The 18581-nt window shown below is 35.6% G+C and overlaps 1 protein-coding gene across 1 annotated transcript; it reads right to left on the bottom strand.

Moving 5' to 3' along the window:
• Positions 1-14541: 14541 nt before the first annotated feature.
• On the bottom strand, positions 14542-17594 carry LOC149540485 (glycerophosphodiester phosphodiesterase GDPD1, chloroplastic-like). Its single transcript, XM_089801587.1, has 10 exons — positions 17512-17594; positions 17307-17396; positions 17022-17212; positions 16845-16904; positions 16558-16638; positions 15787-15987; positions 15593-15688; positions 15377-15464; positions 15179-15287; positions 14542-15044 (listed from the first exon to the last, which is right to left on the bottom strand). The coding sequence occupies exons 1-10, from the start codon at positions 17525-17527 to the stop codon at positions 14780-14782; spliced, it is 1197 nt and encodes a 398-aa protein (XP_089657713.1). The 5' UTR covers positions 17528-17594; the 3' UTR covers positions 14542-14779.
• Between the last annotated feature and the right edge of the window lie 987 nt (positions 17595-18581).

Below are 18581 nucleotides of genomic sequence, written 5' to 3' on the forward strand. Positions count from 1 at the left end.
ATCTTGTTGCTGATGTGGATTTGCTTTTGAATCCACATGTTGTTGTGCATGTTGCTATAGATAGAGAGTTGGATGAACCTGTTGTAGACCCTATTTGTGGGTTACCATGTTGTTCAGTTTATTTCTATGAGTGAATATGTTAATTGGCTATTTGTAGACTTGTGAAGAAGGAATTGGTTGATGGACTTGTTCATTATATTGTCCTTGATAGATTGGAAGCCTTTAGTGAAGATGGAGTTAGTTGCAAAAATTTCTTTTGGCATTAAAGTGTGGTAAACACTTTTTTATTTACGTGGGGAGTCTGATGCAAGAGCATCAAGCTTGGATTTTTGTGGACCTTATGGATTGCACGATTGGAGATGTGTTTGAGGCAAATTGGAAAAACTTGTCCTAAGTATGCATAGAGTTTGGAGTTATCATCTTGGAGTTAGAGCCATTTTTGGTGACTGTTGGTCGCGAGTTCCTAATTTGCTAGTGGACTTTGGAGATTGTATTCGTGAGCTTCAATCTGAATGAGTTGGTGTGTGTTCTCTTGGATTTGGATAGTTGGTTGGCACATAGACTAATGTCTAATTGCGAGAGATTTTTGAAAATAGATTGATACAAGTATGATAAATGTGTTTCAATCATTATTTTGTCACTGATGTCAAACCTGCTACTTGTTGGTAAGACAATTGCTTATATGATTTAAGTACTATCATTTCATCAAATGAGGTAACAATATCACCTAGAGGAAAGGTTGAGTTATGATATGAAAAGAAGTACAAGAATCAATTAAGATAGTGATATTATAGTACATTGATAATCTACTTAAGGCTGCAATGGTTGGTTACACTGAGTAAGTTTAGAAGAAAAAGTTAAACAAATTTTGTCTGTCAAGCTTGACTGAGTGGACAGTAGGTGCCAAGCAAAGTTAGTGCAAGCCAAGCAGAAAACTATTTGGAGCCGAAAAAAGTCAATTTCAATGTAAGTCGAGTAAAGTTTAGTTAATGTCAAGCACTAGTAAACTTTAGTTCATGTCAAGTGCTTTGATAGTGGATGTCGAGCAATGTAGTATGTGTCAAGCATTAGAAGTTAGTTAATGTCGACTATCAACATTATGAGAAAGATTGAGAATTTGATGAATTTGAGCTAACAAGTTTGATTTCTTGGATTGTGTGAACCATGGAGAAGATAAGGTTGATGAGTTGGTGGCACAAAATTCATGGTGAACTATTTTGAAGTGAATTCAAAGAGGATTGAAGAAGAAGTTTCTAAAAGGGAATGAAATGAAATGAAATGAGGGGTAGATTCATTGAATCCTACCTAATCTAACCTAACCCTAAAATGGAAAATGGATGATGAATGACAAAATATCTCAATTCTCTATTTATAGAGATGGCTAGTTAGAAGCAAGGGTAATCATGTGTGAGAACCCAAGGAAGACAAGGAGTCTAGGGTATTGCTTTATTTAGTGACCTAAGAGAAGAGACCACATTGACAAACAAAGCAAGAGGGCTTAAGGGTATGGATGCCTAAAGGGTGAACAAGTTATCAAAGTTGAAGTGTATGAAAGCCAAGTAGAATGAAGGACTGAAATAGAGATCTATAATCTACAAGTGTGTTGTGAGTTGTTATCAAATCAAGCTTTATTGTTACTCTCTAATCATTGTATCAGTCTAAGGTAAATCGTTTGGATTAAGATTGACCTAACAATCATTTGTAAATCCTTTAACCAGGTGACATTCCAAGTGAATGATTTAAAGTCCTCTAACAAGGCTCACTCCTAATAGGGTGATTGAAATTCTTTAACCAAGTCACATTTAACAATGTGCATTATAACCTTTAACAGAGTTGGCCTTTCACAAGGCATCAATTCATAAGAGTGAGAATGAGTAGCATGTTACTGGTGGTTTTTCCCAAATTGAGTTTCTACATTAAATCATTGTCTCAAATGTGTTATTGAATATGTTATCTTTCATGTTTACATTTTTGCAAATTGGTTTGACAATAACTTATAAGTTTAAGTGATTTCATAATCTAATGGATGCATGCATGATGAAAATATTTTATGGATATGGGTTCACTAATATGTGAAAAAAATTATTTGTACATCTGGACCTTAGATAATTGACTCACCCCCCCCCCCTTCTCAATTATTCTATAGAATTTCAACAATTGGTATCAAAGCCATCTACTTAAGAGGACTAGTTTGAAGGTACTAGAAGCACAAAGATCAAGATGTCAAAAAGAGAAGTACCCAATCTTAATAGAGATAATTTTCCTGCATGGAAAATTATGATGTAGCTACAACTAGGAGGTCTCAAAGATCATGCACAATCTACCATTGTTGTTGAGCATACTGATCCTATTGGATCCCTAATTGTTGAAGATTTGAAAAAGAAGAAAGAACACAACTAGGAAATGTTGGAGATTGCCTCTACCCTAAGATATGTCGAGTTTGATGAGATCAAATGTTGTGACAATGCAAAGAAAATGTGGGATTCTCTACACATTATCTATGGATGTTACAAGAATGTTCTAAGAGCCAAAGCTGAAAGTCTCAGAGGTAAGTTCGATGACATGAGAATGCAAGAAGGTGAGAATATTGCTCTAGGATAAAAGATGTTGTTAATGCAATAAGAGGAGCTACTAATAAAATAGATGATGATATTGTACTAAGTAAAGTGTTGAGAAAACTGCTGCCTATTTATGCTATTAGAGTTTCTGTAATACAAGAACTGAAATGTATGCCAAGGAATGATCTAACTATTGAAGGTCTGGTAGGTAGGCTCACTACTTTTGAGCTATCTAACTTGGATAATTATAGACCTGAAAATATTGAATCTGCTTTCAAATCTAAGTGATCATTAAAGGAACCTGATGAGAAGAAGACAAAATATGTGTCCAGTGACAATGATATAGATGAGGAAGATGTAGATCAAATTGAAGCACTATTAGTAACGAGATTTCACAAAGGTAAAGGAAAGTTTACCTATCATGTGTTTCAATTGCAATGAGGTTGGTCATGTTGCTGCTAGATGTATAAACAAGAAGAATTACAGAGGTGGTGACAAGTCCAAAAGTAGAAGAAATAAAGACTACAAAGATAAAGGCAAGAAGTCTTGCTGCATTGCTAAATAGTAAACAAAAGAAGGATATGAGGATCATGATGATGAAGTGGTGTATGTTGCAATGAATGATGAATCTGATGAGGATGAGGCAACTACACTAGTGTCTTGTGTGAACAAGAATGATATATGGATCATTGACAGTGGGTGTTCACATCACGACTGGAGATAAAAGAAAGTTCGTTACCTTGAAATATTATGATGAAAATAGTGTAAGGTTTGGTAATGATGCACATGTTTGATAAAAGGAAAAGGTTCTATCAAGCTCATAGAAAAGATTTTATGTGACAATGCTTACTATGTTGAAGGACTTAACTATAATTTGTTGAGTGTGTCACAACTAAATAATTTGGGATGTAGAGTTTATTTTGAGAAAAAAATTGCTCAAATATATGATACTGATAGAAAATTTATTGGAAAAGGTGATCAAACTAGAGGTAATCTATTCTACCTTGATATAGAGGATGCTACTTGTTTAGTTGTAGAATTTGATGATGTGTGGCTATGGTACAAGAAGTCATGTCATATTAATTTTGATAACTTGATTAGTATAAGTAACATGAGAAGAATTAGAGGTTTTCCTAAGTTAAAAAAGCCTGACAATATAATTTGCAAACAATGTCAGTTAGGTAAAATGACAAAGTCAAGTTTTAAGAGTAAGACTCATTTCTCTAAAGGAATATTAGAGATTGTTCATATTGACTTGTGTGGACCAATTAAAGTGTAGAGATACAAAGGAGATAAGTACATTATGTTGCTTGTTGATGATTATTCTAAAATGATGACTGTTATGTTTCTGAAACAGAAATTTGATGCTTTCCAATTGTTTAAATGGTACTTAGCAAGAGTTGAGAAGGAAATAGGTAAAAGTTTGAAATGTTTGAGATTTGAAAGAGGAGGAGAATTTACATCAAATGAATTTGAGATGTTTTGTAATGACAAATGAATCAAAAGACAAACATCTGCTCCTAGAACCCCTCCACAAAATAGAATTGTTGAAAGAAGGAACATATCTGTAATGGATTGTGCTAAGACGCACATTATGGACAAAAATATTACTTTAAAATACTAGAGAGAAGCTGTAAGTACAACTGTTTATACCTTGAACCATGTACAAGTCAAGAAAGATACTCATTCAACACCTTTTGAACTATGGTATGGATACTCACCTAATGTAGAATATTTTAAGGTATTTGGAAGAAAATGCTATATTCTTAAAGATTTCAGGAATGGTAAACTAGATGCAAAAAGTGAAGAAGATATATTTCTTGGTTATTCCACAAGAAGTAAAGCTTATAAGTGTTTAAATATTAACACTAACAAAGTTGTGGAAAATACAAATGTGAAATTTGACGAATATATAGAAGTATATGAGGTTGAACCTATGAAGGAACCAAAAGAATAAAAATCATTTGTATACTTTTATCAAGGTATGCCTACTAATAAAGATGATGTAAATCAAGTTGCAAACCAACAAGTTTCAGTGACTATTGAGTCGCATACTATGATTGTTGAGTTGCATTTAGGAATTGAGCTACATTTAGGTGTCGAGTTACAAAATGAAGATGAGGAACATTCTGATTCTAAAATTAGTGTACATGAAAGAGATGTTGAACTACTTGATAGAGAGTTACATAGTAATTTAAAAGTTGAGAGACCAAATGTAGAAGCCAGAGTTGAACCAAGATTGTCTAAGTATGTCAAGAGACATCACACTGCTACACAAATCATTGGAGATAAAGATACTAGACCAATGACAAGGAATAAGTTGAGAAATGATACATGTTTGTTGAATATGCAAGCACCTAAAATAGTGAAAGATGCCTTAGAATATATGGACTAAAGTAAAGCCATGGAAGAAGAGATTGAACAAATTAAGAAAAATAATACATGGACTCTAGTTCCTAGACCAGAAGAAAAAAATGTGATTGGTACAAGGTGGGTATACAGAAACAAGTTAGATGAAAATCGTGAAGTCACAAGAAACAAGGCAAGAGTAGTCTGTGAAGGATATGCACAAGAAGAAGGGATAGACTATGGAGAGACATTCAGTCTTGTTGCAAGACTAGAAGGAGTAAGAACTCTGCTTGCTTACTCTGCATACAAAGATTTCAAAGTTTATCAAGTAGATCTTAAGTTTGCATTTATGAATGGTATATTGGAGGAAGAGGTTTATATAGAATAGCCAGAAGGATTTTTTGATGCTAACAACAAAAATATAGTATGTAGACTACACAAAGCTTTATATGGTTTGAAGCAAGCACCAAGAGCATTGTATGAGAGGCTTCATAATTATCTAGTGAAGATTGGATTTGAAAGGATTGATGATAACAACAATCTGTAGTTGAAGACAAAAAAAGGAAAAGGTATTTTGCTATCTAATTTTCTTATTGATGATATCATATTTGGAGGACAAGATACTTTATGTAATGCTTTTGCAAATGAAATAAAGAAAGAATTTGAGATGTCTATGATTGGAGAGATCAAGTTCTTTGTGGCTTTGTAAGTACATCAGATGAAATGTGGTCTATACATCACTCAGTCAAAGTATGTAAAGGAGATATTGAAAACTTTTGGATTGAAATATTCCAAACCAGTAAGCACATCTATGGTGACAAGACATAAATTGTCAAAGAATGATGATTCAAATGAGGTAAATCAAACATTTTATAGGTCTATAATTGGAAGATTACAATATGGAGTACATAATAGACCTGATATTGCATTATCTGTAGGGATAGTTTCAAGATTTTTTGCTAATCCTAGGGAGAATCACTTGATGGCAATTAAGAGAATAATAAGATATCTGAAAGGAACAGAAGACTATGGTCTATACTATAAGAAAAATGAGAAATTTGAATTGAGAGCCTATACTAATGCTAATTGGGTTGGAAATATTGATGATGAAAAGAACACCAGCGGAGGAGCATTTTTCTTAGGCAAAATGTTGATTACATGGACTAGCAAGAAACAAAACTGCATTTCTCAATCTATTGTTGAAGCTGAATATGTTGTTGTTGCAATAAATTGTATAAATATTGTATGGGTCAAACAACTACTCAAAGGTATGAAGGAGGAAATCACTGAACCTATGATACTTTATTGTGATAATACAAGTGTTATAAATATAACAAAGAATCCTATTATGCATACAAAGATTAAGCACATTGCAATCAAGTATCATTACTTGAGAGAATTAGTTCAAGATAAAGAGGTGAAGATGAAATATGTTAACACAAAAAAGAAAATAGTTGATATCTTCACAAAAACATTACCTAAGGATGCTCATGAGTATCTAAGAAGTAAATTGGGGGTGATACCCCTATCAAAGGCTATCTAAGAAGCATGAGGAGTGCCTTGCATCAAACAAGTTGATTAACATATGTTACACATTGATGCAGTGGATCTTACTTTAAGAGTTGTCTAAAGTAATCAAAGAACTAGAACTACAAATCAGTCACAAGCAAGGTGACAGAAGGAGAAATTAAAAAATATTCATATCTACATATGGATATGATAAGTCTTTAGCATTGTTATCAAAGAGGGAGAAAGTGTATTGAAGAATGAACTGAGGGAGATGAAGGAGAAATCCTAATCTACCTAATCCTGCTAAAATGAGAAATCTTGATTGCTAAGGGAGTAAATGTGCTGAGGGAGAAAGTGTATTTGTTGATTACATCTACCTAGTAAGAGGGATATAATGTTGAGGGAGATATAAGAAGTGATCAAGAGGGAGTCATAAGGATGAGTTGATTGTCTATTGATCATAATAAAATTTTATAACCTATTCAGAAGATGTAAGTTGTTGATAGAGGGAGAGATTTCAATACAAGGAATTATTTTATTTTTGGTATTTTGATTGGTCATACTAATTAAGCTTGGTCAGTTTGATTTTCCATCAATGCCAAAGAGGGAGATTGTTGAAAATAGATTGATACAAGTATGATAAATGTGTTTCAATCATTATTTTGTCACTGATGTCAAATTTGCCACTTGCTGGTAAGACAATTGATTATCTGATTTAAGTACTATCATTTGTTTGATTGATGAAGAGGATTTGATCAAATGAGGTAACAATAGCACATAGAGGAAAGGTTGAGTTATGATATAAAAAGGAGTACAAGAATCAGTTAAGATAATAATATTATAGTGCATTGATAATCTACTTAAGGCTGCAAAGGTTGGTTACACTAAGTAATTTTAGAAGAACAAGTTAAATGAAGTTTTTCTATCAAGCTTGATCGAGTGGACAATAGGTGCCGAGCAAAGTTAGTGCAAGTTGAGCAGAAAAACAGTTGGAGTTGAGCAAAGTCAAATTCAGTGTAAGCTGAGTGAAATAGTGTAAGTCGAGTAAAGTTTACTTGATGCTGAGCACTAGTAAATTTTAATTCATGTCGAGTGCTTTGATAGTGGATGCCAAGCAACATAGTATGTGCTGAGCATCAAAAGCTAGTTAATGTTGAGTGTCAACATTATGAGAAAGATCGAGAATTCGATGAATCCGAGCTGACAACTTTGATTTCTTCGATTGTGTGAATCATGTGGAAGATAAGGTTGATGAGCTGGTGGCACAAAATTCATGGTGAACCATTTTGAGGTGAATTCAAAGAGGATTAAAGGAGAAGTTTCTAGAAGGGAATGAAATGAAATGAGGGGTAGATTTATTGAATCCTACCGAATCTAACCTAACCCTAAAATGGAGGATGGAGGATGAACGATAAAATATCTTAATTCTTTATTTATAGAAATGGTTGGTCAGAAGAAAGGGTTGTCATGTGCGATAACCTAAGGAAGACAATGAGTCTAGGGTATTGCTTCATTCAGTGACCTAATAGAAGATACTGCATTGGAAAACAAGGCAAGAAGGCTTAAGGGTATGGATGCTTGAACAAGCTATCACAGCTTAAGTGTATAAAAGCCAAGCAGAATGAAGGACTAAAACAGAGATATGTAATATGCAAGTGTGTTGTAAGTTGTTATCAGATCAAGCCTTACTGTTACTCTCTAATTATTGCATTAGTCTAGGGTAAATCCTTTGGATTAAGGTTGACCTAACAATCATTTGTAAATCCTTTAACTAGGGGACATTCCAAGTGAATGATCTAAAGTCCTCTAACAAGGCTCACTCCTAATAGGGTGATTGAAATCCTTTAATTGGGTCACATTTAACAGTTTGCATTGTAACTTTTGACAGGGTTAGCCTTTCACAAGGCATCACTTCAGAATAGTGAGTATGAGTAGCATGTTACTGTTGGTTTTTCCAAAATTGGGTTTCAATGTTAAATCATTGTGTCAAATGTGTTATTGAATCTGTTATGTTCCATGTTTACATTTCTTCAAATTGATTTGACAGTAACCTATAAGTTTAAGCGATTGCATAATCTAATGGATGCATGTATGATGAAAATGTTTTACAGATATGGGTTCACTAAGCTGTGGAAAGTTCTATTTGTACATCTGGACCTTGGACCTTGGACTTTAAGTTAAGGGAGAAAGTCCTAATTCATTATGAGTTGGAAGATATGACCATTCTCTTGGAGTATCGATTTATGTTAGTTTATGCATATGATTTGTGCACGAATTTCAAGATGTGTAGAAAATTATCTTTAATGGATCAACCTTTGCACACTTAGGGTCTTAAATAGGGCCTAAAATACTATCTTTAGTTAAGAGTGCAGGTCTTAATTCAATCAGAGTTGTGAGATATCACGATTTTCCTATTTTCTGGCAGTTTTCGTGAAAAAATGTGGAGTTTTCATCTTGCATGGTTTTTTATGATTAAATGGAATCTTGTTAAGTTAGGGACATGTTATTTGGTCATATTTGGACCTAAAAATAACTTGTTATTGAGTTTTTTTTCATATTTGTTATAGTTTTGGTTTACTCTTCCAAGGTGGACCTATAATGTAAATGCTAGACTAGCCAACCTGTGGCTTAGCTGGCTATATAAGGAGCTTGAGTTCATGTAGAAATCATTAGTGTGGACTATTGGAGGATGACTATTGTAGATCATGATTTGAAGGATTCAATATCATTAGTAGAGAAGTAGCTGAGATAGTGAATTTGGAGAAGAGCTAGTGGTTGCAGTTTAGAAACAAGGAGGTTGCTTGGTGACTTGTGAGCACAAGTTGAGATCTTAGAGGTTTCTACCAAATTGTTGTTGTATTACAGATCTGGGCTAGCTAGGATTTGAGTTGGATCTTGAGGGATCTTGCATAACTATTGTAATTGCTTTGTATTTGGCCATAATCGGGAAGACCTTACAACTCGGCACATTGACTGTAAGTAGTTATTTTATGAATAAAGAGTTGTGAATTAGTATCAAATCTTGTGCTATTGTTTATTTTTTGTTTTGTGGTTATTTCTTGGTGGCTAGGATATCTCCATTGGAGATTCTCTTGCCTTGCACTGCATCAAAATTTTTGGTAGACTTCAAACATATCATCCACTACCCATGCTTTGTTAACCTTTTAGGGATATTTTGGTATTTCATCTACTCCAGGTGACTTGCCCTTATGGAAGGAGGTATTAACTTTTCGTTAGTAATCTTAGAGGAGATGCCACTCTTGTAGAATTCATTGAGCATGTCTACATTAAAATAAGCTTTGTCTTCAACTAGTATAAATATTTTAGAAGAATTTCTACTAACTGTGTTTTCTTGAAATTTTCTAAAGCTGTATTGTCTTCTTCTTCTTTTCCCTTAACAAATCTCTACTACCCTTTGTATGTTGATGATCATAAGGGGAGAAACAAAATTATTGTTGACACAAAAGTTTGAACCCCTACTTGAGGTATGGCCCTCAAGTGACTTTAAGTAACATGGAAATAACCTCCAAGTGTGGGACTTGTACTCTAAGGTTGAATCTATGGCGAAGGTTGGCTTCTTTACAATCAGGATGCACCTACACTACCACTTTGAGGGAAAAGGGAGAAGGAATGCATGAAATTAAAATGTTGAAGGGAAAGGTGAGTGATGCACCAAGATTGAAATATGGTTACAAATCTACCTATGACTGCACAAAATATAGATGAAACACTCCAAAACACACTAATCTTGACTCTATTCTATTTCTCAAGGAACCACATGCAAGTTTGGAGCTGATTGAAGTGTTGAAAGGAAAGATATTTCACTATGCAACAACTGCTAGCAGACTTAACACAACATACAAATAGAGAAAATAGAAAAGAAACATTTACTACAAGGCAGTAGGCATGCACAAATAATAAATGGCAAGAAGAGGTAAGAAATAGAGCTATTTCATTAATGGAAAGGCAAAAGTTGTAGAGCATAACATTGTTGCAAAATATAGACACAAAAGAACCGAGAAGAACAATTTACAACTTTCCTTTATAGAGTTCAAGCATAACTCTAATGTTTACGTTGAGTTCAAACTCCAACCAAGTGGAGTCGAGTTGCAAAGGAGAGAAATAACTGAGAATCAGAAAGAAATTTGATCATGAAGTGCAATCTTATGCCAAAAGTGACAGAGAGGACAAAAATAATGCATCCAATCGTAAGAGACCAAATCGTCAAAAATATGATCATTTCATGCATTAAAGAGGCATAGAGTGCATTGGCGTTGTGCCAACAAAGCCTAAGAAGTTGCTTGGCATTGAAGAAAAGGCCCTGATGACATATCATGGACAAATAAAACCATGGGGAACGATATCATGAAGTGTTATCCACCCGCAAAATGTAGAGTTGACCGCGGGGGTGGGGGGGGGGGGGGGGGGAATCTGGTTTCCCCAAAAATAAATGATGGTCATCAATGGTCTTATCTTTGAAATAGACGGTCTAGATACATCATGAATCCTCCCCAACAAAGGATTTAGTCACAGCCGTCAACATAGATTCTCGCTTCGAAACAGATGGTTGAGATGTCACGAGAAATCTATCTAATAAGAGATTAAAACGAAGTCGTCGACCGAGATTAGCTTTATTTCAAGCGGACGAATGAGATGTAGCGAAGAAATTCTCAAGATGCACCAAATCCAATGGCTCTCATGCAATTATGGGCTTTGAAACCTCGCAGAGTCTTTGCAGTATGAAGAAACATCGAAATGGCGACACTTGGTAGCATCTCGTGCTTTCGTGAGACAAGAAGACCATCTCACAAAAACATGGGGGTCGTTGATGAAGATCTTCCCCATTAGATGATGACGCAGTGCAAGGCAAGAGAATCCCCAAAGGAGATGTCCTAGCCCCCAGCTATACAACCATGCAGCAAAAAGATAATAACAAGAAGCAACAATGCAAGGACAAGGAGCAATAATGCAAGATCTGATGCCAAATAATATATTTATAAAATATAATTGATTACATGCAATGTGCCGGGCTGTAAGGCCTTCTCGGTTACGGCCAAATACAAAGCAAGTAATAATTCTACAAGATCCCTCAAGATCAAATCCCAAACCCTAGCTAGTCCAGATCCACTTTGGTAGAAATCTCCAAGGAGGATCTAAACTTGTGCTCGCAAGCCCACCAAGCAATCTCCTTATTTTCCAAGCCGCAGTGACTAGCCCTCCTCAAAATTCATTCTTCCAAGCTCCTCCACTTCTCCACAATGGATGAATAATGCCTAAAGAATTTCCCACAACTCCTAATTATACCAATCTAAGCCACAAGTCGGCCCAGAACACAAATTAAATACAAATACATAAATTAAATGCCAAAGTCGGCCTCCTACAACAATTAAATTTCCAAAATCGATGTCTTAGTAAAATAGCGATATCTCCTAGCTCTGAATGAATTAGAACTCGAGCTTTGAACCGTAGGTAGAAGTCTAGGCCCTCTTCCATCTCTGAAATTTTTATCCTCTAACTCATTATATAAAATTAGATACATGTCCTACAACAGGAACCAATTCCTAAGCAAAGCCGAGCTCCTCTCAGACCATGCCGAGTAACCAAAGACCATGCCAAGCAACCATAGACCATGTCAAGCAACCAAGGACCATGCTGAGTCCCAGTCCAAGCATCCACCAAAGCAACTACCGAGCCTCCTCCCATGAACTCCAAAGTAGCCACTGAGCAAAACCAAGATGCTCCTGCATCAGATGAGCAGCCTAGATGTGGCAATAATCCCTTAAAGGAAGCGGATAGCTCGAAAGATGGGACCTTTCGACATGTGATGGAATTCCAGATCTCAGAGACACTACGAACTAAGGAAATGTCAGAATGGTGACGCGTGGCAATGTGACACAATCCCGAGCTTCAAAGCGCTAAAGAAACACTACATTATGAGGAAGTATCAAAATGGCGACGCGTGGAAGCATCTCTGCAATTTAGGGCTTTGGAGTCTTGTAGAACCACTAGCCTATGAAGAAATGTCAAAATGGTGACACTTGGCAGCATCTCACAATTTATCATTTGATAGAACAAATGGCAGTCTTTTAATCTTCTGTTGTATCTTTGATGTTGATCTACACATCTACATATGGGGTAACTTAAGAGTCAAAGATGGGACCCTCCACCGTGTGGCACAATTTTGAGATTCGAAGCCTTGAGAACACATTGCAATATGAGGAAACGCCACAATGGCGACGTGTGGAAGCATCTTGTGCTTTTGGGAAGATGGGCAGATAGCTCGTGAAAACCTAAGAGTTGTCAGATCTCGCAACATGAGTCAAATCAAGTAAGAGCAAACCAAGTTAACTCGAAAAAAGAACAAATTGTAGCTTCATTAAAGAAAAAATTGAGTCAACTCGATCAATGAAGGGACCGAGCTAACATGAAAAGTTAGCTGCCAACCTATTGCGATGTTAACCCTCTACAAAGAACTTAGCCCATTGAAGGTTTCTTTGATTGGATATCAGTGATGGGCTGAATGGGGGGCAAAATGGCCAACAATTGTGTCAAAAGGAATGAAAAAAAAAACAATTTTAAAAATAAAATGTCAACAAAATAAATCTTTGCTCTTCCAAAATAAGAATGAAGGAAAAATTTATGTGGTGTAGATAGATTAACCCCTCAACATCATTACTAAAGTGCAAGGAAAAGGTGGACATTTTGTAGAGAAAAAAGTGTACAAGAAAATGGAAGATGAATTCTAGTGGCTAAATAGAAAATTTACTCAACACTGTTATTGGAACCAAGTATGCACTTTCACATTTGATCTCATATAGTAGTGTTAACTCTAGAGATGCCCACTTCTATAGCTAAAAATATTAATGTAGAGGGATTATGGGGCATCGCTAGTAAATTAGTTGACACTTCAAATGCTAAAAATGGCTATCAACATATTTGGCCTCAAGTAATCCTAGAAGTGTAGAGTATATTTCAAAAGGGTTGCTAAAAAGGCTTTAAAAACTTCTATTTATATGTACACCAACTTATTGCTTGATTGCACTCAAACTAGAACTTGACAAGAGGGTGTGGAGACAAAAAAGCATGACTAAAAAGAGATTATGATGTGACATTGTAAGCCACAAAAGACACTTCCTACAATTACCTTTACAAAACTTACGAGATTCTAAATTATCTATTGTTGTAACTGAATGTTTAAAATAGGATAACTAATAAATTAAATAGTAACTTGTTATACTCTAGACAGATTTGTGAAATATTGCCTAGCCCTAACCAAAATGCTTGGTAGGACCTAATGATTGATATTGCCACTAACCCACTTATTGGATTTGATGTTTACCCATTTTTATATAAAATTTTGTGTTTATTTAAGAGTGTCCTAAATGGTTAGGTTGTAACCATCTTACCCAATGATTGATATTGCCACTAACCCACTTATTGGATTTGATGTTTACCCATTTTTATATAAAATTTTGTGTTTATTGAAGTGTGTCCTAAATGGTTAGGTTGTAAATATCTTCATTATTAGCTTAAAGGTAGACCCACAAAATGAGAGTTCTTTGATGTAAGCTCTATTTTATTAGTTAAAGGCCATGACAAAATGTGATATTTCTCTATCCCAATATATGTAATACCATCAAGGAACAATAGACTAGTGAAATGTCCAATGGACTCACAAGGGTTAACTATGAAACTGTGAAACTAGGGAGCAAGGTTACAATGTTGACTATGACACTAGGGAGTAAGGTACAATATTGACTATGAAACTAGATCAAACAATACTCTCTATCTACGAAGGATGTCAGCAAGATTAGGAACAAGAAGCTAACAAAGGATGTCAACAAGATTAGGAAGCATAAAGCTCTTCAAATTCCTAGGTGACAACCAACCAAACATCTACACGACAAAATAGACCTTTTAATATTATTTAATATAAAAATTAAAATCACAATACAACTGTTTTATAATTTTTAAATTATTTAATAAATTGCACTAAACAACCATTTTTCATTTTGTCAGTTGATAGCCACTTTAGACAACCAAGGTCAACTCTTCTGGTAGCCATTAATAATTGTAATTTTTTTGTTTATCTTGGTTACCCTAATTATTGATGTGTCGTTCATGATTGTTGAATTGGGATCAATACATTTATTATGCTGGTAGATTTTATTACAGAAAAGATTAATAGTAAACAAAGGTGATTTACAATGGAAAAATGTGGTAGTTTCAAACATTGCTATGACCTCGCAAAAATATGAGCTAGCAATTATCAAACACGTGCCAAAGTCAGAAGACACCTATGAAGAAAGGTGTCGCAATTTTTGGCAGGAAAATTATCAAGCTATATACAGTGCATTGTGCCCTTAATTTCTAATTACTTGCGGTATTAGCTTTAGTATAAACGACAATTCCTGGGCGGAGAATTTTGGGAGAGAATTCAATGGTGGTGTTAGGGAAGAATCAACCGATGCAATTTCAGGGCCATCATTCTGCGGGTCAGCAGGACTGTTTAAATTACTGCTAATGCCGGTAAAGGCTGCAACTGACTTCACAATTTCTGGGACAAAATCCACTATTACCCCGTCGATCCCGATTAGATGTTCAAGGTATACGCTCTCCTCCACATTGCTGTACGAAAAAAAGGATTTGCGGCGTCAAAATGGAAGAATATGTCTAATGAAAAATATGCAAAATTCAACATAAATTTCAGAAGATTTAAACAATCTAAGCTTTTTCAGATGCATGACAGAGGCTTTACGCACTTTAATTGGCCGTAGGTGAGCAGGCAAAGATTTGAATCCTTAATTTTGCAAACTGCTGCTGGATTTTGAAGAATAGCTTTTACTTCTGAGACGATTCCTTGTAGCCCACCTGCCATGGTCAACAGATGATGTTTAGATTACGAATGAAACCAAGGTAGCGATAACCTAGTCCGATTTAGGGCTTGAATCACGTCTTACCTAGGATGCATACTTGTACAGCCGCTTCAAGCGAATTTCTTCGAAAATCTTTGTAAGTTTGTGAGCCTCCGTCTGTTAGAAATAATACCTGAAATGACAGACAAATTTCTACATCAGATCCCTTTTTTGTTGATCAGAATACAAAATTCTAGAGGTTAGGTTGTCGATTTTGGTTTAATTTTGTAAATTCTCAAGCATACTGTTTCAACAACTTACAGGGTACATATTTTGCATCTTGCGGGTTAATAATGCCGCATCCGGATGAAAACTGGAGAAAAATACTTGTCTTCCTCTGGCATTTTCGCGCACATCCTGCATAATTTTATTAACAAAGCCAATCGTTCAGGTCCGTTGCCATTAGGTAACGGAAAATAGTTGAAAGGACAGAAAAATGGAAGGAGATTTCTTACCTCGATAATAACTTCTAAATCGTGTCGCAGTTGATCTTCAGAATAATCAATTTCATCATTAAATTTCAACTCAATGTTAAATCCAAGAGATCGATCTACTTTGTCGAAGACCTCCTTGAGAGTGCAAAGAGAATCGTCCACCGATACTTTCCACTCGAGAAACCTGCCATCGGGGGTTTTCCTGAGCAACGGCTTTCCAGCCTAGGCACAATCACCAAAGAGCTGCGTTAGTCCCTTCACAGATTTAAAAGATCCAAAATTATTATGCTCTCAAGCAGACTAAATTTTTGAAAAAGTTTTACTACTCTGGACAGAGGCCGACGGTTGAATCCCTAAATTTATTCCTCTGCAATGAGGTCGCGTGTTCAAACCCTACAAATTAAGCCATTTTACCGGAAGGTCGCAGGTTCAAAACCTAGAATGTATTTTTTTTTCATCTGCTTTGAGGTCACGTGTTCGAGCCATACAAATTAAACGATTTAAATATAGCTTGCAAGTTTTTTTTAATCTGTTTTGAGGTCACGTGTTCAAACCATACAAATCAAACAATTTACAGGGAGGTCGAAAATTCAAACCCTAGACGGCTAAACAAACCAAGGTAAGCGCTGACGTAACATAATGTTGATTGACCAAAGAACGGATAAACCATGGTAAGCCTGGGTTAATATTTTTCAATTTGGTGAAAAGAACAGGAGATGTGATGCGGGGGTTCGAACTCGGGATCAGCGCGACGTTAGATGTGAAAAGTAGGAAGTCATGAACTTTATTTACCGTGCGTGTGTTTCTTTGCAGGCCGTATGACAAGAATTCTTCTAGAGTCAGCTCATTGATATGCTTTTCAACAATGGTTTCCTGTTAAAATAGGCACAGAAATCAGCTTAAGCTGTAAGAATACCAATGGCATTCCGATTATTACGTCCATGACATACAAAATTACTGATTCAATATAAGATTTGAAAAGTTTATTTAATTAGAAAAGTATAATCCTGAAAATAACATTCAGATTGAAATTTTTGCAGATAAACATTGAAATAAGGAATTCCGAAAAAGAATCCTACATTTTCTTTTGTAACAATGAGATCATCGTGAAAGATAACCGCCCGGTCATCTCTTGTTACCTGCAAACGAAAATAATGTATTTAAATATCAGTTTTCCAAACCCCAGGGAATCTTTGCGCCTTTACCAATGAAAACCAAAAATTATCTGAACCGCGACAAATTTAAATTTACATTACCTGTACATCGAACTCCACAAATCTAGCACCGTTTCTAGCAGCTTCATTGAATGAAGTTATAGTATTCTCCATAATCGCCTGCATCCGTTTATCAGGCGACATCAAATAATTCATACCGCTTCCGCGGTGCCCTACCACCGCAAATTCAGAAGAAGGCTTCCATACATTTCCACCATTCTGCTTTCCAGTACCTGCAAAACCGCCAGGAAAGATCCAAAATTCAAAATACTGCCATTCACTTAACCTTACACAAAATAAAGTAGAAATTTCTGCCAAGAATCTTACCGTCCAGCAACTGGTTAATCAATGTAACGGTGCTATCATTATCATAGCTTATTCCGCCGGGCTCAGTTACAGGCACATCTGAAACATGCACTGCAAAATCCAACAACAGTCAAACACCATCTCAAAAACAAGAACACAATTTACTCACCGCAAACAAACAAGAACAAAAAAAATCCAAAGGACTAAGATTTTGAGAGAGCATTACATGCTTTAAGCGCCATTTCTGATTGCAGAGCTCGAAGAAATCGTACGGCAATACGAAACAATCAAAAGAATTACTTTCACTATGAGATCATCCAAAAAAAATTACGAATTTATACACAATCACACGCGGAGGATCGAGGAATCAGGCGTGGCATATTCGAATACAAGGAGATGCTTATAATATTCTAGATCAACTTTGGATAACCCTGGCATATTCCAGGATCAAATTGGCTTTGGAATCTGAAAATCTGGAAGCTGGAGACCAAAGAAAGGGATCATTCATTGGATATTCCCAAAATACGGTACAAATTGGAATAGTCATGGAGGGGTTGGAAAACGTTTTGGCCGTCAGAATAGATCATGCAGTACAAGCTGGACGTGAAAGGAAAAGCGCGTTTCTGCAATAAAATAGAATTATCCGGAGAATACTTTTATTTCGGTGACGTGTCATCTCGTGGCGTGGTTCTTCTCACGATATCCTTTGCGCCGTTGTTTATTGGCATGGTAACCACGTTGCGGTGATTAGATGCTCCAAATCTAAAAGGGAGGGTGGTTTTTTTCGTTGTCTTCGTCGTCATCATGTTCTCCACCAGCTCTTAATAGAATATTTATATATTTAGTGCTCATCTTTTAGCGAGTAATGGTTTTTTTCTAACGTGATTTAATGCGTGGGTTTATTTGGCCCCACACTCAATTGGTACAACCACAATCCCCCACCCCTCAATTAGTCGATTAAAAATAGTTGCAACTTGCAATATATTATAAGCTAAATTTATGCAACAAGGCAATTGTTTTTTATTATATTTTATTTTTTAGCCGATAGGCTTTTTGTGGAAACTTTATTCCGAGAAATTAAAATTTTGACAGAAAATTTGCAAGAGTTTGGTCAAAAAATTGAAAATCCCTCTTGTTAATTATTTACGGGTCAATTTTTATCTCCCTCCACTTTTAACTCTTGTTTTGATATTTATTAGTTGTTATCTCCACTTTTAACTATTTTTTTTTTTTTTTTCTATTTATTAGCAATCGCATGCTTTTGTACATACAACGAGTGCGTTGATAGGAGATGAG

The sequence above is a fragment of the Cupressus sempervirens genome, chromosome 9 (assembly GCF_028749045.1).
Source record: "Cupressus sempervirens isolate cs-2001-9-10 chromosome 9, ASM2874904v1, whole genome shotgun sequence".
Taxonomy (NCBI): domain Eukaryota; kingdom Viridiplantae; phylum Streptophyta; class Pinopsida; order Cupressales; family Cupressaceae; genus Cupressus; species Cupressus sempervirens.

Coding starts and splice junctions, on each gene's coding strand:
- LOC149540485 (XM_089801587.1), bottom strand. Junction 17,213..17,306: donor GATTAACCAGTTGCTGGACG/GTAAGATTCTTG, acceptor GCGGTTTTGCAG/GTACTGGAAAGCAGAATGGT. Junction 15,045..15,178: donor CTCACCTACGGCCAATTAAA/GTGCGTAAAGCC, acceptor TTTTTCGTACAG/CAATGTGGAGGAGAGCGTAT.